Source organism: Pelophylax lessonae, assembly GCF_965119305.1.
Source record: "Pelophylax lessonae genome assembly, chromosome: 3".
NCBI classification, from domain to species: domain Eukaryota; kingdom Metazoa; phylum Chordata; class Amphibia; order Anura; family Ranidae; genus Pelophylax; species Pelophylax lessonae.
Window position 1 is genome coordinate 636,555,849 of NC_138770.1, and position 23,332 is coordinate 636,579,180.

At 46.8% G+C, this 23,332-nt stretch overlaps 1 protein-coding gene across 2 annotated transcripts in view; it reads right to left on the reverse strand.

The window, feature by feature from the left end:
- The window catches only part of THADA (THADA armadillo repeat containing), a 1,178,628-nt gene that overhangs the window by 1,058,894 nt on the left and 96,402 nt on the right, over positions 1–23,332 (reverse strand). For both annotated transcript variants that reach the window (XM_082249837.1, XM_082249838.1), the window contains exon 16: positions 20,404–20,555. In XM_082249837.1, the coding sequence (XP_082105963.1) occupies positions 20,404–20,555 (152 nt within the window). The remainder of the gene's footprint in view (positions 1–20,403; positions 20,556–23,332) is intronic.

Sequence of the window (23,332 nt, forward strand, 5' to 3'; positions counted from 1 at the left end):
GACCTCAGGGCAACTAGCTATACAAATGAGTGGATGAATGAAGGGATATTTGTTTGCGGTTTGCTTCTACGAGTTGGAGGTATGAGCAGTCTGTAGATTGTTGTCAAATCTTGTAAGAAGATAGCAGGAGGAATGCCAGCTGCAGTATCTGCTATTCTTGATGCTGCAAGGATGGCACTAGTTCCCAATGAACAGACAGGCCACTGTCAACAAGAATTTTAATTGGTTCCAAACAAAAGGGACACTGTGGGGATGATTTACTGAAAGAGCAGAGACTGTTCAATTACCAAAGTCAATGTTCACATTGAAAAATGCATGCATGCTCACTTTGCAAAGATGAGTGATAGCAAACAAGGTGAATCTGTATTCAAATATTTTTGAGGGAATTCGTTTTTTCCCCCATAATATATTATTTTTATAGCACTCTTCTACCTGAGGATTCAAAGCTCTTTTGGGGAAGATGGCAAGGCAGGTTTTAAACAGAGGATCCTAGTGCTGCAAGGCAGAAGTGCAAACCACTAAGTGAGCAATCTTTATGTCTTTATTAAACCAGCCCCTGACTGTACACCACTAAGCTTCATCCAGCCTTTATTTAGAAGACTCAACAAATTTCAGTGTTGTAAAAGTTGTAATAATACCAAAAAAGTGTATAGGTTTGTACTAAGCTAAGTAAAGTGATGCTGCAGCTGTCCCTCGTTGACTCTAAAGCCTCGTACACACGCACCGATTGTTGGCCGACCGATCGGCCGTCTTTTGTCCAGTGTTGTTGTGTTGGTTGAAATGTGCTCTAGACTGCACACGAATTTTGTCAGCCAACAAAAACCAACTTCAGAAGTGATGTCATGTGCTGGTTTACTTTCCGTGTGTTTTTTCTTCTCTGAGCATGCCCAGTCTTGCTCATCACATTTTTGTCTGCCGAAATCTGTACTGACTGAAGAACAATCGGCCGTTCTGGTGATGGCCAACAAAAATTTTATAGCATGCACACCAGATTTTGTTGGGCCGAAAAGTCGCAGTCGGTTGTCGGAAGCATCATACTAACAAGCCGACAATCGGCCGATTGATGGCCAACAATCGGTGCATGTGTACAAGGCTTAAGACTGAGAACTGAGTGATCACATGACCACCGTCAGTCACCGCCCTCCCTCTCCTGCACTCACTGGAGTGCCGGCTCGTGAGGGGTGGGAGCAGCAGCCTCCAGCTTTCAGCGGTGTCCTGAAAGGCAGAGCCAGGTGTCAATCAGGCATCGGGGTGGATCCCAACAATATTGACTGGATGCTTTCCAAGCCTTGAGCAGCTCTGCCCTGTCAACTGATAGAGAGTAATAGTCCACTATCAGCTGACTCTGAATCACAGGACGACAAAAGTGTACCCCTATGACCCACAAGAATAGTATGGTCAAAAAAGCATTGACCTTTTTTTAAGTTTTGTACTGAAGTGGAACCTGTACTAGAAGAAATAAGGGACTATTACCATTGCCGACCACCAACAGCACAGACAGCGTGGACACGCTGAAAAAAATAAGTGATCACACAGCTCCCACAAATGTTTTTTAAATTCCTCCACATGTCTAAGACAGTCACTCAAAACATTTTTTTTTATTATTTTTATATAAAGAGGAGTTATCTAAAATCACACTGTGGAAAAGTTATGCAGTCGTCGACTGAGCTCTTCTATAGACACTTACGCTGGCTATAGATGGTTCAAAATTTGGCCGGTTCAGAAGGGATCAGCTGTTTTTTGATCCATGCATGGCTGCTCCTACCCAACAAACAGGCTTGTTGGAAAATGTTTCTTGATCAGCTGCTGTAGCCACTAATCAGTGTATTCTGACAGCAGTCCCCGCTGTCAGAATACAATGGGGAGATTTGTGAAAAGTCATGCACACGGAATCTGGTGCAGTTGTGCATAGCAAACATCAGCTTCTAGGTTTTATTGTCAAATCTTAATTGAAAAATCTGAAGTTAGAAACTGATTGGTTAATATGCACAGCTGCAACAGATTCCGTGTGTGGCAGTTTTAGTAAATCTACCCCAATGTTTCAGCAGAGAGGATTCCTCTATCCAGCTTGTTGTGTGGATAGTAGAATCCATTTTTTTTTCATCCAGCCAATGATCCAGATATAGCCACCATTACCCTGGTTGCAGTGCCATGTACAATACATGCACTGTTACACTGATAGAACAAAATTAAAGTTAACCACTTGCCGACCATATAACTTACATATAAAGGCAGCAAGGTACGTGATATGGCACTTCCGGGCCGGCAACCTGGCTGTGCTGTGATTGTAAACAGCAGATGCCGATCAGCGGTTGCTGGCCAATGGTTGATTGCTGGCAACCGTCGCTCATGGGGAGGACACACAGGACAGAGCCCTGTATGTAAACAAGGCAGAACCCTGTCTTTTCAGTGGGGCTTAATAGATTTTCTTTACCTGCAAAGCAGGGAATAAAATCTATCACTTTCCTTAGTAAAAACAAAACACCTAGTACACAAAACTACAGGCTAGGCACATATTTAACCCTTTTGATTATCCTAGATGTTTACTCCCTTTCCCAGCCAGTGTCATTGGTACAGTAACAGTGCATATTTTTAGCACTGATCATTGTATTAGTGTCACTGGTTCCAAAAAAGTGTCAAAAGCGTCAGTTGGTGACCGATTGGCTGCCGCAATATCGCAGTCCTGCTAGAAGTCGCTGATTGCCGCCATTACTAGTAAAAAAAAAAAGTTTCAGTATATATTCCAAAGTTTGTAGAAGCTATAACTTTTGCGCAAACCAATCAATATACGCTTACCTGTGATCTTTAAGCGAAAATAAGTAGCAGAATACATATCGGCTTAAATTAATGAGGACATTTGATTTTTACATTTTTTTAAAGGATGCGTTTTATAATAGAAAGTAAAAAATATTATTGGTCTTTTGTTTATAACGCAAAAAAAAAAAACAAAAACAAAATGAAGTGGTGATCAAATACCACCGAAAGAAAGCTCTATTTGTGGGGAAAAAGGGCATACATTTTATTTGTGTACAGTGTTGCATAAACGTGCAATTATAAGTAACGCAGTGCCATATCGCAAAAAATTGCCTGGTCATGAAGGGGGGGTAAATCTTCTGGAGGTCAAGTGGTTACAATGATACTAAACTACGGTAAAAAAAAAAATAATAATAATAATTGCATATATATATATATATATATATATATATATATATATATATATAATCTTAACCACTTAAGCCCCGGAAGATTTTACCCCCTTCCTGATCAGGGGTTTTTTTGCGATTTTTTACTGCGTGACTTTAACAGACAATTGCGCGGTCGTGCGACGCTGTACCTAAACGAATTTGACGTCCTTTTTTTCCCCACAAACAGAGCTTTATTTTGGTGGTATTTGATCACCTGTGTGATTTTTTGATCATGCGCTATAAACAAAAAGAGAGCGTCAATTTTGCAAAAATAACAATATTTTTCACATTTTTTATATGAAATTCCCCAAAAATAAAATGTAAAAATCAAAATTTTTTAACATTTTCGGCCAATTTGTTTTATGCTACATATGTTTGGTAAAAAAAAAAAAAATATCATCGCAAAAAGCGTATTTTGATTGCTTTGCGCAAAAGTTATCGCGTTTACTAACAAAGGGAAAGATTTTTGTCATTTTTGGTGGGTTTTTTTAACGAGTAATGGCGGCGATCTGCGATTTTTTTGCGGAACTGCGGCATTGCGGCAGACAGATCGGACCCTTGACTGACATTTTTGATGCTTTTGGGGGTACCAGTGACATTACTGCAGTAATCAGTGCTATACATATGCACTGTTACTGTAAAAATGACACTGGCAGGGAAGGGGTTAACTGTACTGGAAAGGGAGGGGTTAAGTGTGTCCTAGGGGCGTGATTCTAACTGTGATTGGACATGGCTACTAGTGTAAAAACAGAGATCAACCTTCCTACATAGTAGGCATCGGGTCCGCCGGTCACACGCACTGACTTGTTAGGGAACGAGCCGGGGCGGGCGCGCGCTCGCCCGCTATTGACTCACAAGCCGGTGACAGGCTAGTGACATACTGGTACGTCACTTTGCCTGGCCGGGGCTGACCGCTGCAGTATATGTACTTGCGGCGGTCGGCAAGTGGTTAACAAGTATAAGTACCTTCTATTGCTCTCAGCTTCCTCACCTCATCCAAATCTCTAAATTCCTTTTTAATTTTTTGTTTCTGCTGCTGTGATCTGACTTCCAGAGGGTGGCTACATTTGTTCACGCTGGTCCCACTGTGTGTAGGAATGTAGTCACCCTCTCCTGCTCAATCCTGAGATGGACTATGGGATCTATAGTGTGTATAGAGCAGAGCACAAGACAACAACATGCTCATTCGAGAAAAACAGAAATAAGTGGAAAAAGTCGAGGTTTGGAAGTTCACAGAGGACATTACAAGGAGGCAGAAAAACACAGAATTGAATGAAAAATAGATACAAGGGCCATTAAGTAGTGGATGTGTGTGGATTATTTTTTGAAAATCATGATATTCTTTAGTGTCACTCTAAACTTATAATCTGGAGAGCCACTTATTGCTACATCTAAAAATGTTGAGCAAAGAAAGTTAAAACTTTATAGTGATAGGACTTTGAATATTTTATTATGAATTATGGAGAACATAAGTTTGTACTTCTTCCCACTCCTTTTCGGATAAATTAATTTTTATAAATTTTTTTTTTTTGTTTTTGTCTTTTCTTGTAACTACCGTATTTATCGGCGTATAACACACACTTTTCCTCCTAAAAATGGAGGAAAAAGTAGCTGTGCGTGTTATACGCCGATATGAGAAAAAAAAATGTCCAGAAAGCAGCACCGAGAGGTAGAAGGGGGCGGGCGGCGCAGAGAGGTAGAAGGGGGCGGGCGATGTGTATAGTGGCGCTGGCGAGGCTGCAATTATTGGCGCTGGCGAGGCTGCAATTATGGGCACTGGCAAAGGCTGCATGTATGGGCACTGGCAAAGGCTGCATGTATGGGCACTGGCAAAGGCTGCATGTATGGGCACTGGCAAAGGCTGCATGTATGGGCACTGGCAAAGGCTGCATGTATGGGCACTGGCAAAGGCTGCATGTATGGGCACTGGCAAAGGCTGCATGTATGGGCACTGGCAAAGGCTGCATGTATGGGCACTGGCAAAGGCTGCATGTATGGGCACTAGCAAAGGCTGCATGTATGGGCACTAGCAAAGGCTGCATGTATGGGCACTGGCAAAGGCTGCATGTATGGGCACTGGCAAAGGCTGCATGTATGGGCACTGGCGATGGCGAGGCTGCAATTATGGGCACTGGCGAGGCTGCAATTATGGGCACTGGCGAGGCTGCATGTATGGGCACTGATCTGGCGAGGCTGCATGTATGGGCATTGGTGCTGGCGAGGCTGCATGTATGGGCACTGGCGAGGCTGCATGTATGGGCACTGCGCTGGCGAAGCTGCATGTATAGGCATTGGTGCTGGTGAGGCTGCATGTATAGGCACTGGCGAGGCTGCATGTATGGGCACTGTCGAGGCTGCATGTATGGGCACTGCAGTGACGAGGCTGCATGTATGGGCACTTCACTGGCGAGGCTGCATTTAAGGACACTGCGCTGATGAGGCTGCATTTGTGGGTACTAGTAAGACTACATTTAATTTAAAAAAAATGTTCTGAGTTCAAAGCGGTTTATTTTAAATTTCAGCTTTTCTCCTGAAATTTAGGTGCGTTTTATACGCCGGCGCGTGTTATACGCCGATAAATACGGTAGTTGTTTTGTGATTGTCTAATACGGAATTATTACTTTTTATTATTTACTTTTTATTTATTTTTTTATACATGTTCCAATTAAACGAAAACTAACTAATACGTGCTAATACCTTAGTCAAAAGATTTATGCAGCCAGCATTGAATATTTTTTTTTAACAGATATTTTCCTTAAAAGCCTAAAGGAAATTATTTTTTTATTTGGATGACAAATGGTGTAGCTGGTTCATTTTCCAAAGTACTCACTTCACACCGCATTTGGAGGTAAAATGTGAAAGTTTTAACCACTTCAGCTGTAATGAAATTCCAGGAACTATGGGGTCACGCACCAACGGTAACCATTAAGGGGAATTTGTGAGTCAGTGTGCTGGGAACAACAAAACAGACAGCTGATAAAATGAAAAAATGGGCAGGCCGGCACTTCTGTCATCCAATGATGAAGTGGTTTTAGTCAGTGTTTGGCTTATGCGCGCTCCTACAGAAAACATGGCTGAACCCAACTTCTACTGAAGCCAATACAGGATTTAAAATTCAACTTTCCATTGCATCTTAGGGCTTTGGTTTGATCTGTATTCCACACACCAGTGAGTTCTGTGTTACTTTGTATTTCTGTTACCATGACTCTAACAGATAATTTGCTATATTAGGCTATCTGCAGGCACTACAGAGAAATAATTCAATTTGTCCTGGCAGCCTAAATCCTCTAATATGGAGTGTTATTGTGTGTGTTACCTATAAAGAAAAGTCTTCCAATCATATTAAAACCCAGACCTATTTTAAATGAACACTGGGAAAGTAGGGGTTAACAGGAATGTAATACTGAGCATCCAAATCAGTTAAAAGCCCCTGATTGTTATCAGTTTACTTCTCTTTTCACATAGTAAAAAGAACAAGTTTAGGTCAATTAAATATTAAATCTAAAGCCAATTTTTTTTTTTTTTTTTTTTTTTTTTTAGTTTTGGAAAATGTTAGTATTGATTTAACACGTTTTTTTTTTCTACTGTCTGTGTCACTGGAGAGATTTTCCTTCACCTCCTGTACTGGAAAACAAGAAGTGAAACTTGCCAAAGTTATAAAGAACTACCCTCTTAGACAGCTGTCACAGGAACAGATGTCACCTGTAGAAAATTCCACCTTTTGTTCTAGTGACAACTTTAAAAAAAAATGGATTTTTGTCTTACCGTAAAATCCTTTTCTCTGAGGTTCACTGACGAACACAGCTCCAGGTCTTTTAGACAATTGGTCTTTATGCTGCTCTCTCTAGGAGTAGGACTAGGCAGAAACCTTTTTGGATACGCCCCTGAAGCAGTCCCAGAGGGTAAACCATCACTTCCTGCTATAGGACCTCAGTTTGTAACAAGCAGTGTCAGAAGAACACACAACTCAACAATGTATATGTAAAGCGCTGCGTAAATTGAAGGCGCTATAGAAGTACCTGAAATAAACAGAGGGACAGGTGCTGTGTCTGTCAGTGAACCTCAGAGAAAAGGATTTTACGGTAAGACAAAAAATCCAGTTTTCTCTTCCGTTCACCGACGGACACAGCTCCATGTCTTCTAGACCATTGGGATGTCCCAAAGCAGTGTCAATATGGGGGGTGGGAAAAACACAGCAATAGATATAATTCCTGACAAGGCTAAACATAGCCAACCCGGTAAAACAGGAGCTCAACCAGGAACAACTGGATCTCACCACCAGGAAAAAATGTCACCCTCAACAGGTGGGAGCCTCTGCAACCGCAGCCTGCAAAACTTTGGGGCCGAACGCCGCATGCAAAGATGCAAGTACATCCATCTTATAAAACTTTGTGAATGTGTGTACAGACGACCACATAGCCGACTTGCACACCTGAACCACTGATGCCCGATGACAGAAGGCCCAGGAGGAACTAAGCCTCCTCGTAGAATGTGCTTTAACAGGGAAAGAAGGAACCTGACCCTTAATGGAATAGGCCCGCCCCACCATCTGCCTGATCCACTTGGAAATGGTCACAGCAGATGTGGCCTGCTCCTTACGAGGTCCATCCGTTAGAACAAACAAAGAATTGGATTTTCCAATCGGTTCAGTCAACGCCAGGTACACCCGAATCGCCCTGACCACATAAAAGGAATGCAAATCAATTTCCTTAGGATGTTTCGGCTTAGGACATAAGGACGGTAACACAAGATCTTCATTCAAATGAAACCCCAAGACAACCTTAGGAAGGAACGCCTGACAGGGTCGCAACACCACTTTGTCCATATGAATCACCAGATAAGGTGATCAACAGGACAACGCAGCCAACTCAGACACCCTACGTGCAGAAGTAATAGCGACTCAGGCAGCCACCTTCTGCGACAGAGTGAGCAGAGGAAGTTCTCAAATATTTTCAAAGGGAGGCTTTTGAAGCACCGACAGTACAAAATTGAGGTCCCACGGAGGCACCAGGGATCTCACCGGCGGAGCCAGATGGCGAACTCCCTGCACAAAAGTGTGAACCAAGGACTTCGCCGCCAACGGCCTTTGGAAAAATATATAGCGAAAGTGGAAATCTGGCCCTTGATGGTGCTCAGAGCCAAATGCTGATCAACACTCAGTTGTAGAAACTCCAACAGGCGAGACACAGAAAAGGAACGGGGAGAAACCCCCCCCCCCCCCCCCCCCGCTGAGATTCACACCAAGTAATGTACACCTTCCAGAGCCGATGATAAACCTTCCTGGAGGTAGATTTCCTAGCTTTTAACAGCGTAGGAATCTCCGACTTCAACAGCCCTCTGTTCTTCAGCAGCTGGCTTTCAATAGCCAAGCCATTAAAGCCAGTGACTGTAAAGCAGGATGGAAGATTGGTTCCTGAGGCAGAAGATCTTCCCCGAGAGGAAGTTTCCAAAGGACGTCTGCTACCAGCCTTACCAGGCCTGCGTACAAAGACCGGAAAGGCCAGTCTGGTTCCACCAGAATGACTGGAATCCCATCTATCTCGATTCTGCGTAGCAGTCTCGACAGAAGTTGTATTGGAGGAAAGGCGTAAATCAAACGATACTGACCCCAAGGGGCCACCAGGGAGTCTGTGGAGTCGGCCAGAGGATCCAGAGACCTTGACACGAACCTCTGCACCTTCCTGTTGAGACGGGAGGCCAGCAGGTCCACATCGGGGGTCCTCCACCGAAGGCACAATTGATGAAACCCCTCCGGATGAAGAGACCATTCTTCCGGGTCCAACGTCTGCCTACTGAGATAGTCCGCTTGCCAATTCTCTACCCCCAGAATGTGCACAGCAAAGAGGGCCGGAAAATATAGTTCTGCCCACCTCAAGACACCAGCCACTTCCTGGGCCACCAGGACACTCTGTGTCCCCTTGATGATTGACATATGTCACAGCCGCAGCATTGTCCGAATGTATCCGCACAGGGCGTCCCTGCAGACGATCCGTCCAGTGAGACAGAAAAAGTCTGAACGCCTTAACTTCCAGGATGTTGATCGCCAGCCTGGACTCCTCTCAAGTCCAAACACCTTGGGCCGAGTACACTCCCAAGACACCTCCCCACCCGGACAGACTGGCATCCGTAGTGATCAAAGTCCAATACAGGGGAAGAAAGGATTTTCCCCAAACAAAGGGCCGGGGAGCGGAAAGCAGAGGCTCCCTCGAACCCCAACTCAGCAGGATCAAATTGTCCAAAAACAGCAGATCCTTGTTCCATTTGGACAGAATCCTGAGGAAGAAATACCCGGGCTGACGCTGAGTCCAGCATCAGACGCAAGTAGTCCAGCTCGGTGGACGGAGTCCGTGCCGATTTCTGAAAATGTTGTGTCCATCCGGACTCCTGTAGTGTACGCACAGTAATGTCCAAGTCGTCCTCTAGAGCCGAGGAAGACTCTGTACGCAGAAGCAGATTGTCCAGGTAACCCAGTACCGCGATCAAGGCCAGAACCGGGGCCAAAACCTTTGTTAAGCCTCCTTTGCAGGGCCATATCCACTTTGGAAACAGGTGACTGCAGGGCTGCCATCATGGCTGCCAGGGCAGACTGAAACCCAGAGGGTCCCGCAGCTTGCAGGAGTGGGTCAGGTGTTGATGCACACTCACGAGGCTCCATTGCCAACACGGGGTTAAGCGGAGCCGCGCCATGCACAAACGAGAAAAAACGTTTTTGGGGGTTTTGTTGCAACACAAACGGGGGACCATCGCTGGAGCACCACAGGATTTAGCGCACCGGTGGTGCTGTATATAGCAGAGGAAGGATCGTATACTCCCAGAGACTCACCACCCCAGAGCTGGAGAGCACAAAACAGCCTGTCACACACTGCGATGTAAAAGAGAGAGAAAGCGAGACGGAACCGACACTAGAAGCCCCCGCAGCACATCTTCGCAACAGACTACAAGAAAAAGGCTGCAGTTATTCTCTATGGGAAACCCAAAAGCTGGGCATGCAGAATCCACGGCAAAATGGCAGCGCCTCCTGTAATGGTGTCGTGCACTAGGACACCATTTTGTCCAAGTGACACAGCCGACCATTTCGTTTAAATCTGTCATCGAGCAGCTGTGTACTCAGAGAAATTTTCCTTCCCCCCCCTCCCTTGAGCGAAAGTAGCCCCCACCTTCCCCTAATCAGTATGCAAACTTCAAACAAAAGCCTTATCTGCACATTCTAGCAGACGTTGTGTCTTCAAGAACAGCATGGGGTCATAAACGAGCAGATCTCATCTCAAACACCGACCAAGGTCTGAGCAGATGGCCAGGGAGGCCGCCTTGTAAATTCCACAAGCCCAGTTGTTAATTAAAAGGTAACACCTACATCTCACAAATCCCTACCCAATTCATAACTTTCTACCCGAACATAACATATTAACAAAAAGTATATATTTGAATGGCAAATAAAATACAGGACGAAACAAGACCACACATGGTCATCCTGTCATACAGGGAATAGGAAAGAGCTATAAGATATGCCCTCTGTGATCAAAGATATTCATGTTTGATATTGTTTGAAAGCAAATGACATGCTTAGCTATAAAATATAAGTTTCAAGAATGTAACCCTTACATAGTCGAGATATTAAGAGTGGTATGACTGTCCACAAAAGTACATTTGAAATGGTTGTAAACCACTGGACAGCCCTTTTGCCATTCTGTTGGTCAGGGGTGTCCGTCACCGCCCCTTTGATCTTAGAGGAAAGCTTGCTCAAGCTTTGCAGTTGCAGTTCTTAATTTTAACATCAAAGCAGTAACATCGCTGAAGGGAAGGACCGATCACATGTTCAGCCTCTGAACTCTGAAACACCCAGGACTTTTGAATGCAAAGTCATAATTGGTATTTCTAAAATTACAAGCGTCCGCTGGGCTCATTCAAACATAGCAGTGGTGGCAGAGAAAGGGTTAATTGTTTAATTAGCACGGCGACAATCGCTCTCAGTCTGCTGGCATCTAGATTGTGGTCCCGCAAGCTGGACAATCTGTGTGCCGGGTGCAGCTAAGAGTGGCATTGTTATGCAAGTGACGGCAGGGTGTGAGATTGCTTGGTCTTTGGTCACGAGTTGGATGAGAATGCCAGGGGTCTGATACCCGCCACCGTTACACCTTGCGGCGCTGCATGGGACCCCGGACTCCACTGGACCCAAGGGAAAAGGTCACGTACAAGGAGGGGCCCTCTCAGGGACCACCCGCAGCACCCAAGTACGGACACCCCCAAAAAGGGAGGCCCGAAAGCAGCACCCACCACTCTCTGGCCCAACACTAGACAAGCCCCCCTACCAAATGCACCCATGCCCCCTTTAGAGAGGCTAAGGGGGAAAGATAGGGGGCAGGCAAGGGCACCTATGCAGGGGGAACCCAGCTGTGGAGATGGGGAGAAGAACATGAGGGGGAGGGAGGACACAGGAAGGGGCCTACCATCCCCAGGGAGGGCCCGCGACCACCCCAGCTGTTCCGTAAGAAAGGAGGGGGGACACTACTCACTACAGCACTAGGCGGGCGCTCCACCGCACCATCTTGGAATGGGGGTGCTGCGGCCTAAGATAGGCTGCAACTCTGGTCGTGACTGCTGTCATGACCAAGGCTATGGGACCTCGTGAGGTGTTTCACTCGCCAGTCAGCCCCCGTCCAGGGTCACAGCCAACCTAGTGCGGAGCTAATAGTTGGGTCGCACTCGCAGGCCAGACTGGGAAGACTGTAAGGATCTAGGATATCCAGTGCGTCGCCCAGTCTAGCTGTTGATTGTAGTTCACACAGGAACAAAAATAATAAAGAAAAAGTAAAAAATTCCATTTAAATAGAAAAAAAATGCCAGGACCACAGATCCCAGCACAGAGCCAGGTCCTTACTCCTGACTAGGCAGAAAAAAACTGGAGTCCTACAGCAGGAAGTGATGGTATACCCTCTGGGACTGCCCCAGGGGCGTAACCAAAAATGTTTCCGCCTAGTCCTACTCCTGAAGAGAGACAGCATAAAGCACACTGTTCTGAAGAATTGAAGCTGTGTCTGTCAGTGAACGAAAGAGAAAAAAGATTTACAATCACTTAAAGAGATGTTCCAGCTGGGAAAAAAAAAAAAATTAAAAGTCAGCAGCTACAAGTACTGTAGCTGCTGACTTTTAATATATAGACACTTACCTGTCCAGGGAGCCCACAATATCAGCTCCCCAGCCGAGCTGCACATCCTAATTGGCTCAGCGGCGGGGAAGGAGAAGAGGGACTGAACTTCTGAGGGATGGCGTGTCTCCCAGAAGTGGGGAAGGGTACCTGTCAAACAGGTAACCGTCCCCCCCCCCCCCTCCACCCTGAAAAGTGCCAAATGTGGCACCGGAGGGGGAGAGGAAGCAGATGAGCAGAAGTTCCACTTTTACTAAATGGTTATAAAAGAAAAACGGAATTTTTGTAAAATCTTACCTGTAAAATTCCTTTCTCTGAGTCCTCCGACAGTCGCCGCCCCTTCATATTCATCACCAATGGGTTATGTCCTCTCATCCGTAGGAGTAGCTAGGCAATAGAATATGTTAGTACAAAGACTTTTAACATATCCCACCCCCAGGGGGTGGTCCCCTCAGTACATAACCCTCCACTTCCTGTATCCAACTCAGTTTCAGTGGAATAGCAGTAGAGAGTATATCAAAACCCCAAAAGAGGGGCGGGGGCGGCGACTGTCGGAGGACTCAGAGAAAGGAATTTTACAGGTAAGATTTTACAAAAATTCTGTTTTCTCTTACGTCCTCCGACAGTCGCCGCCCCTTCATATTCATCACCAATGGGATGTCCCAAAGCAGTGTAAACATGAGGGGTGGGAAGAACGCAGCCGCGCCCAAGGCAACGCCGTCTCCCCATCAGAGAAAATAACCTTACCAAAGGAAGGAAACCAGTTGGGCATAAGAACAAAACACTCGCTCAACAGGAGCAAGAAAACCCAGGGAAAAACAAATGTCCCAAACAGTCAAAGAACCCGTAACAAGGGTTCTAGGGAACTGCCGCACTAAGAACCTTGCGGCCAAAGGAAGCATCAGCCGATGCCTGAACATCTACTCTGTAGAATTTAGTGAAAGTGTGTACGGTCGACCAAGTCGCCGCCTTACACACCTGGGCCACAGAGGCCCCATGACGACAGGCCCAAGACGTACTCAGAGATCTGGTAGAGTGCGCCTTCACAGGTACAGGGGGAACTTTCCCCTTCAAAGCATAGGCCTGTTCAATGGTCTGTCTGATCCATTTGGCGATGGTAGAAGCCGACGCCGCCATGCCCTTCCGAGGACCTTCCGGAAGAACAAACAAGGCATCCGACTTGCGAAAAGACTCAGTCGAGTTTAAGTAGACTCTAATCGCCCGGACAACATCCAAGGAGTGAAGCAGCACCTCCGTCGGATGCTTAGGCTTCGCGCAGAGCGAAGGTAGGACAATGTCCTCATTGAGATGAAAGTCCGAAACCCTTTTTGGAAGAAAAGAAGGGTTAGGTCGCAGGACCACCTTGTCCAAATGCACAACCAGATACGGAGATTTGCAGGACACGGCTGCCAGCTCCGACACTCGACGAGCCGAGGTGATAGCCACCAAAAAGGCGACCTTCTTGGATAACAAAGACAGCGAGATCTCCCTGATCCTTTCAAAAGGAGCACGCTGCAATACAGACAGGACTAGATTCAAGTCCCAAGGGGGAAGAGGGTCCCTCCTAGGAGGGATCAGATGACGTACCCCCTGCACAAAAGTGCTAACCAAAGCGTTAGATGCCACAGGACGTTGAAACAGAACGGCCAAAGCGGACACCTGACCCTTGATCGTAGCCAGCGCCAAACGCTGTTCAACACCCGTCTGAAGGAAGGACAACACCCTAGACACTGAATAAGTGGTAGGAGAGAAACCCCTGGATTCGCACCAGGCAAAATACGCCTTCCAAGTACGGTAGTAAACCTTCCCCGAGGAAGACTTCCTCGCATTGATCAAGGTGTGAATGACCTCAGGGGAAAGACCCCTGTTCTTCAGGACCTCGGTTTCAACAGCCAGGCCGTCAAAGCCAGCGACTGTAAAGCAGGATGGAAGATCGGTCCTTGCGACAGAAGATCTTCTCGAAGAGGCAGACGCCACGGGACGTCGATTGCCAGATTTACGAGGTCTGCGTACCAGGACCGGCGAGGCCAGTCCGGTGCCACAAGAATCACCGCAGTTGGTTCCGAGTGCAACCTGCGAAGGAACCTGGACAGCAATTGAATCGGTGGAAACGCATACATCAGTCGGTACTGATGCCACGGGGCAACCAACGCGTCCGACGCGTCTGCCCGAGGATCGCGCGTCCTTGCCACGAACCGTGGAACTTTGTTGTTCAGACGAGACGCGAACAGGTCTACCTCCGGGAGGCCCCACTTAGCGCACAACATCTGGAAGACATCCGGGTGAAGGGACCATTCCCCCTGGTCCAGGGTCTGGCGGCTCAGATAATCCGCCTGCCAATTCTCCACCCCCGGAATGTGAACTGCTGATATCGCCGGGACATGCGTCTCGGCCCAAGACAGAATCGCGGCCACTTCTCGAGCCGCCTGGGCACTCCTGGTGCCCCCTTGGTGATTGATGTAAGCCACCGCCGTGGCATTGTCCGTCTGCACCCTGACCGGACAGCCGTGAAGACTGTCCGTCCAACGGCGAAGACAGAGGAGTATCGCTCGCAGTTCCAGAATGTTGATCGGAAGGGAAGACTCCTCCGTCGACCAAACACCCTGGGCGGACAGAACGCCCAGAACACCACCCCAGCCCGACAGGCTGGCGTCCGTGGTGATCACCGTCCATGAAAAGGGACGAAAAGACTTGCCCCCCGACACTGAGGGGGACCGAAGCCACCACAGAAGATCCCTTCTGGTCTGAGAACTCAAGGATACCTGAAGATCCAGAGAGTGCGGTCGCCCATCCCACTTGGACAATATCTCCGCTTGGAGACCCCGAGTGTGAAACTGGGCGAAGGGAATCGCCTCGAAAGCCGAGACCATCAATCCCAGACACCGCATGCACGTCCGAATGGACGAGAACTGATTGTCCCTGAGGGACCTGACTCCCTCCTGAAGAGTCCTGAGTTTGTCGTCCGGTAGGAAGACCTTCGCCTGGACAGAGTCCAGAATCATTCCCAGGTATGGGAGGCGGACCGACGGGCACAATGTTGATTTTGGGAAATTGATCGTCCAACCAAACTCTTGCAGAGTCTGCAACGTGACGGACAGATCCTTCACCAGACCTTGGTTGGTCGCAGACCGAACCAGAATATCGTCCAGATATCCCAGGACCGATATGCCCTGGGCTCTCAACAAGGCCAGAACCGGTGCCAGCACTTTGGTGAACACCCTCTGAGCCGAGGCGAGACCGAAAGGCAAAGCTACAAATTGGTAATGATCCTCCGCTATGGCGAAACGAAGGTACCTCTGGTGACCCTCGAAGATGGGGATGTGAAGATACGCATCCTTCAAGTCGATGGAGGCCATGAATTCCCCCGGAACCAGGGCAGCCACCACCGACCGCAGGGATTCCATGCGGAACTTGCGCACCCGCACAAAGCGGTTCAGCGCCTTCAAGTCCAGAATCGGACGTACCTTGCCCTCTTTCCTGGGCACAGTGAACAGATTGGAATAGAACCCCCGAAATCTGTCCCGATGAGGCACCGGGACCACCACACCCTGAGCCTTCAGGTCCTGCACCGCTAGGCGCAGGTCCCGCAAACGCTCCGGGGATAACAGAAGATTTGAGGGAAAGAATCTGCTCTTCGGCCGAGAGAGAAACTCGATCTTGTAGCCAGATCGAACGATTTCCTGAACCCACCTGTCCCGAACCCGGGACAGCCATGGCCGAGAGAAACCGAGCAAGCGTCCCCCCACCCCAGACTCGGGTGAGGGCGCCCCTTCAGGCCGCACTGTTGTGGGCCGCAGAACCGCATTGGCCGGACTTTTGCTTACCTGCCCACGGCTTCTTGTGGGAGCCTTGACCCTTTGACGGCTTGCCCCTATAGTGTGACCGAAAGGCACGAAAGGACCCCTGATGGGGTCGAAAGGAAGAATGCTTCTTACCGGGAGCCGCCTTGGGCTTGTGGGATTGAGGCAAGAGCGTGCTCTTACCACCCGTGACTCCCTTAATCAGTGCATCTAAGGATTCGCCAAAAAGGCGAGAACCATCATAAGGCAGATTGGCCAAAGTCTTACGGGAAGATTGATCCACAGACCAACACTTCAACCAAACCAGGCGGCGATTTAACACCGCCACACTGTGTACACGTGCAGCCAACGGAACCATATCCAGGTCCGCATCACACAAGTACATGACACCCTGGTGGATTTGATCCACCATATCCAAAGTCGCCTGGGGGGCAGAATCAGCCACCAGGACCCGCCTAAGCACCTGCGTCCAGCTCGCGACCGCCTGGGCCGCCATAAGAGAAGCAAATAAGGCTTTTAACATAGAACTCATAATAGAATAGGTGTGACGGGCAAGAGATTCCAGTCTCTTGTCCGTGGCATCCCGGAACACCGGGGTGTCTTCAACCGGAATCGCAGTGGATTTGTTCAAAACCGCTATCGCATGATCCACCGGCGGTGGAATACACCAGCGCTCATCAGTAGCAGGCGTAAAGGGATAGCGTAGCTTAAACCTACTAGGTACAGCAAATGGCTTGCGTATATTACGCCACTGTTCTTTCACAGCATTTTGGAAATCATCAGTGCAGGGGTACACCTGCAACGCTTTGCGCCTTTTCTGCGTTCCATAAGCCGCTAAGGCAGCTGGAGGACATGATTCCTCCTCTAACCGCAGTGTTTGCTTGATAGAAGCAACCAATTCATCCATGAGTGCAAGCTCTTCAGACGAGCCAGGGGGAGAATTATCAACCCCCTCCACCTCAGCCTCCAGTTCTGACCCGATAAGGTCCAGGGAGGAACGGGACCCCGATAAGGAGACCCCAGCCACAGCAGCCCCAGCACCATCACCCTCTGAATCAGAGGAAACTGACACCCTGGGCCTTTTTGTGGATTGAGCAGCCACCAGCATTTGCACCTGAGTCGCAAGGCTAGCCACAATCGCAGCCAAATCCCCCCCGGGGGGGGGGAGAGTGCAGACCCCTGGCTTCCCACTAAGGCTGTAGGAAATTTGTTTTCCTGAGAATCCATGCCCCTGTAGCAGAAAAATAAATGGGTGACCGCCCCTTTAAGAGAGCGCTGCGATCATAGCCCACTTCACACAAAACACCCCACACAAGGGACCCCCACAGGGACAATGAACCAAGGCAGGATACAGGGAATAGAGGGAAGTGAACCTGGAGATCGCTGCTGCTGCTGCTGCTGCCTGCGGTGCTTCTGAAGGAAAGGAAGTGCTGGTGTACAGGGCGCTCTATTAAAGCCTATGGAGGCTACAAGAAAATGGCCACCATGCATGTAAAACATGCGGCCGGAGCGATCGCAGCCAAAATGGCGCCGTTTGGCGCCGAAACCGCCGCTCCCACACCCCATGAGGGTGAAGTAGAAAAACGTACCAATTGCCCAGCAAAAGGAAAAAACATGTTAAACCGCCGCAGCGGCGCTGTAATGTGCCCCAAGCATGAGAAACTCAAGCCCCACAGCACACAGCCGTTCACATGCAAACTGACACAGAGTGCAGCACAACCCCCCCTCCTGCAGCCCACATCATGCAATACGAGGGATAGGGAGACAGTAACATTGTGAACACAGGGTAAGGTAACACAGTCCCAGACTGACACCCCCCAGACAGACAGGTCCCCACATACACTTACCTCTTACATGGCGTGGGGAACCCGCACAGGCGAACAAACCGCTGAACATGAGGCAGGGAGAGTCGCATCTAGGACGCATCAGAAGGTGGGTTGAGAAACCGCACAGCGTCCGGTGAGGTAGCCACCTCACCTGGCATCCCTGCACGGAACAGGGATGGGTCGTTCAGATAACTCAGGAGCGATACCTGACTGAACGCTCGATGGCAGGCTGAGAAACCACTGACCCACAACCTGCGACCAGGGGGGTCAGCCCGAGACGCAGCCCGCATGATCCTCTTCTTCCGAAGAACTAACGCTGATAAAATAACAGCTAACAAGAAAGAGAGAGAAAAAAACTCAAATAAAATCCGAAGAAAGGAAAGAGAGCTGAGACAAGGTGTCCCAGCACAGAAACATCCAGCCACTCCTGACAGCTAGACAAATGAAACTGAGTTGGATACAGGAAGTGGAGGGTTATGTACTGAGGGGACCACCCCCTGGGGGTGGGATATGTTAAAAGTCTTTGTACTAACATATTCTATTGCCTAGCTACTCCTACGGATGAGAGGACATAACCCATTGGTGATGAATATGAAGGGGCGGCGACTGTCGGAGGACGTAAGAGAAATAACTTTTCCAGAGAACAGGTCCATCACCCAAGGACACTAGCAAATAACTGGCGTCTCAAAGAGTGAGTGGGTTTATACAAGCGATTTTGACATTTTCCAATTAACTGAAAGTAGCCAGTAGATAAGCCATGGTTTATGAATACAAGTCCTGTGTTCTATACTGTACTATTAAAATATTTTGGACTTTTAATCACTTTTAGTCCTGGTAATAATAGGATTAATAGGGAGGATGCATTTCTATCCAATGCAGGCACAGAAGGCAATATTGACCCAAAATACAAGAAACAGTAAGCACACCTTCCATGTACCGCAAACACATTTATTGAGGTCAAAATATTAATGGTCACATATCAAAGATAAGATGGAACATTGTATCCACTGTTTCAGGACCACGAGGGACTGTTAAAAATGGTCATAAAACAGTGGTGGATACTATGTGCTTTCTCTCTTTTTTTTATGTCACCACTTTTAAATTTTGATTGTAACAAATTTTTAAGGCATATTGGTGGTGTGCTGGCTATTTCTTGTAATTGAGGTGCATCATTGCTGTATGTGGGCGGAGTCACACAAATCATACATTTCTGTCCCATTTAGTCATCTGTGCATCAAGAACTATTGGTGTACAGTATAGCACAGTTGCAGCCATACTTACCCATAAGCAGAACCCAAGCTCCTTATTTTTAGGTTTTTGAGCTAAAGTGAGGATGTGCAAATACCTTTATTATAAGAGGACAATGCTGTATCCTACAGAAGTTAGGTTGTTTTTTTGGGGGTTCCTTTTGTACAACCTCACCAGGATATTTAATAATTGTACTGTTCCCCAAGAATCATAATCCCTACACCATAAAGCCATATGTTGCACTGATGAGGACTAAGAAGCCTAAAACTGCTACATACAAGTTGGTAATACTGGCCATGTAAAAGTATGGCTATGTGCTTTTCCCTCAAACTTTCCAGAGCCTAATCATTAAATAATGAAGAGAGGCAAAACAAAGTAAATATTGCCACTGTAGGTGGGTTTGCTAAGCCATCCCATCCAGACACATCGGGTTCCAACTCTGCTTTTCCAGTCGTATGCAGAAGTAACAAATAGGATCCATAGAGCTGCACTTCCGATAAGTCATCCTCTAATATCTAAATAAAGAAAGACACAAAAATAGCAAAAAAGCACACTGTGGGAGCAAGGAAAAGAGTCAACGGGTTTTGCACTAGCGCGTGTTCATGACTTGTGCAGCACAGTTGTCATGAATAAGCTCAAGACTGCACGAAACACGTTGACCCTTTCCATGCTCCCACAGTGTCCTTTTTTGCGGTTTTTGTGGCTTTTTAATACTCATAATAAAGTGGATGATTTATTAGTAGTGCAGCTTGTTGGATGCTATTTGTTACTTCTGCAAGGGATAGAGTCTGAAGTGCCTGGTCATGTCTTTCATAAGTATAGAATTGGGGAGCTAGGGGGCCTGGGAGTTTCATTTGCCCTCTCAAGATCTAAGTGTTTAAGGCGGGGGTCAGAGATTCAACCCTCTGGCATCAAATCAAAATCTACATTTTTGTTAAAGGTAAACCTATCCTTTAAATGTTTGACTGTATTACCAACATTTTTGGCATGCTGTTGTTCATAAAAACTTTACAAGTTTACAACTTTGTCGACGGTTTTCTTTTTTTCAAATCATAGATGTTAATCTTCATCCCTGTTCAAACAATAAAAAAAACTCTCCATCCCCCTGAAGCTAGTGCTGTGTACAAATAGCACAATTTCTCATCTATTGTATTGCCAGCATGGAGCACTTTTTTTTTTTACATTCTGGTCATAATTACCTGGAGGCCCAGAGCAGATGGGGGCAGCTTTCTCAGAAGTTCAAAGGCAAGGAGTTTCACTTCCTCAAAGGTGTTACTGAAGCACTCTAGGAGAGCGTGCACATTGTTACCGCTGACCGACTGAGCGAACTGAAATACGCTCTGACAAGAGCCTGTGAAAAGACATCATTAGTAGGAAAGAAATCTCACTAATAAGTTTCTGCTTCACAAAACAAAGCTTGTTAAGCTTTACTGCTCCCAATAAAGGAGCATGGAGACCTGCACATGTGAATTACTAAGTGCAGATGTAGCCCTGGCTTCCAGATACATTTAAAAGAAAAGCCATATTAAATGCAGATGTTTTCATTTCCGCACTTCAGGTCATTGTTGTTACAAAGGAGATCCTAACACGCCGTGTTCTCCAAGACTGAATGAGCCCAGATACAAACACACAAGATAGTATATTGGAAAAGCAAAAAAGGTAAAAAGCGAAAAATTATCATCTCAGGACTGTACATTTCAAGGAACCAGGTTGCTGACAAAATACCAGCTGCAAATTTTTTGTTTTTAGGCTTTTGTCAATGGAAGTACTTTTTCCCTTTTTCCCTTGCATCAATGAAGAGAAGGACTCTGTCATAAAGCAAAATGCCTATGTGCAAATCTGCAGGTGGAAGCTACTGTGCTTGGACTTCTGGTTTGCACGCTAACGTCAAGGCCGCAACATCATTAGTAGAGTTGAACAGCTTCATTTTAAAATCCCCAGTATTATCATTCTGCTGTCCAGGACTACAATCATGGACTGCAATGATGAAAAGAGCTTTATCCAAAGAATGTTCTGCAAAATTAGCACTTTAGTTGTGTTTAAAGATGCCCCATGACATCACAATCGGAAAAAAAAAGAGGATTTTTGCACTTACCGTAAACTCCATTTCTCATAGTTCATTGACAGACACAGCTCTCCATATTCAGAACCATAGGGTTATATTTCCCCCTACAGGAGTTAGACACTAGGCAGAAAAAAAGACTTGGCTGCTCCTATGGGCAGTCCTAAGTGGTATACATCCCCATCTTTGCTATAGGCCTTCAGTTTAGTAACAAGCAGTGTCAGAAGTATTAAAACTCCATAGGGAGGTAGTTGCTGTGTCCGTCAAACTCAGAGAAATGTATTTCATGGTAAGTACAAAAATCCTAATTTCTCTTTCGTTCAATTGACGGGCACAGCTCTCCACATTCAGAACCATAGGAACGTCCCCAAGCAGTGCCAAAAACATGATGTGTGGGACAACAAAAAATCCCAAGGCTAAACACAATAGCCAACCAGGCAAACAGGAGCGCAACAAAAAACAACTGGAGCCCAACCTGAACAATACATCCCCAAAGAGGAAACAGACCCTCTAAACAGCAGCCTGCAAAACGTTGTTGCCAAAGGAAGCATCCGCAGATGCAAACATATCAACTATGTAGAATTTAGTAAAAAAGTGTGCACCGACAACCATGTAGCCGCCTTACAAAGCTGCGCCAGTGACGCTGGATGACAGAAGGCCCAAGAAGCACTAAGCGCCTGGATAGAGTGCACCGTTACAGGGAAAGGAAAAACCTGACCCTTGATAAGATAGGCCCGAGTCACCGTCTGTCTGATCCATCTGGAAATGGTCGCAGAAGAAGCAGACAGCCCTTCTCTTGGCCAGTCTGTGATCAAAACAGTGGGTCTGGGATACAGGGAAGGACACACAATGTCTTCATTCAAATGGAAGTCAGAGACCATCTTAGGAAGGAACGACGGACGTGGGTGAAGAACCACCTTATCTTTGTTGATCACCATATAGGGAATATGACAAGATAACGCCACCAGTTCTGACACCCTGCACGCAGAGTTGATAGCCACCAAACAAGCCACCTTTTGAGACAGTGTAAGTAGGGGAATTTCATGAATATTTTCAAAATCTGAGCCACCAAAAATGAACGAGGCTGAACATCGGTCAACTCACTCCGAGAAATGTACGCTTTCCACATACGATGGTAGATCTTCCTCGAGGTAGACTTCCTAGCCTTCAGCAGTGTCGGAATCACCCACCCAGGTAAACCTCTATCCTTCAGCACCTGGCTATCAACACCCAGGCTGTCATTGAAATGAGGTGGGGGGGGGTGTCAGCCAGGAGGAACACTGCGCCTAGAGCCAAGACCCGGTAGTTTGCGACCTTGTGAGGCATTTAACTTGCAGGCCAGCCCCCGTTCAGTGGGGCTATGTTGCGGGTGACCCAGCGTGGCCACACTAGGGGTACCACTGGATCTAGATGCCCAGCCCATCACACAGTCCAGCAGTTGATTGTAGATCTCACAGGGAAGAGAAAATAAAAATAAAAAAAACGATGAAAAAATTCCACGAAAAAGGAAAAAAATGCCGGGACCAGAGATCCTGGCAAGGAAACTGGGTCCTTACTCCAGACTAGGCAGAAAAAAACTGAAGGCCTATAGCAGAGAGGGGGATGTATACCACCTAGGACAGCCCAAGTATTTTTTCTGCCTAGTGTGCTACTCCTGTAGGGGGCAATATAACCCTATGGTTCTGAATGTAGAGAGCTGTGTCTGTCAACGAACGAAAGAGAAATGGGCATTAAAAATTTCAAGAACCTATACAACATAATAGACTATAGAAAAAACATGAGACCCTAACACAAGAAAGCTAAATGGGATTTTAACATTCTTGGGTATTAAACTTTTACTTGAACATGTCTAAAAAATTGTCATACAAACATTAAAATGCCCTGCATATTGGGCAAACAGAGGTACAACTATACGTCATAAATATTGCATGGTAAAGCCATCAACGGGAGGTATAAATCATGATGTGATGTGTATGGAGTACTGAAATAATTTAACGAGTTTCGTGGTGTGGTACCATTAAAATCCCATTAAAGGATAAGTTCACCTTTTAACAAAAGTGACAGGT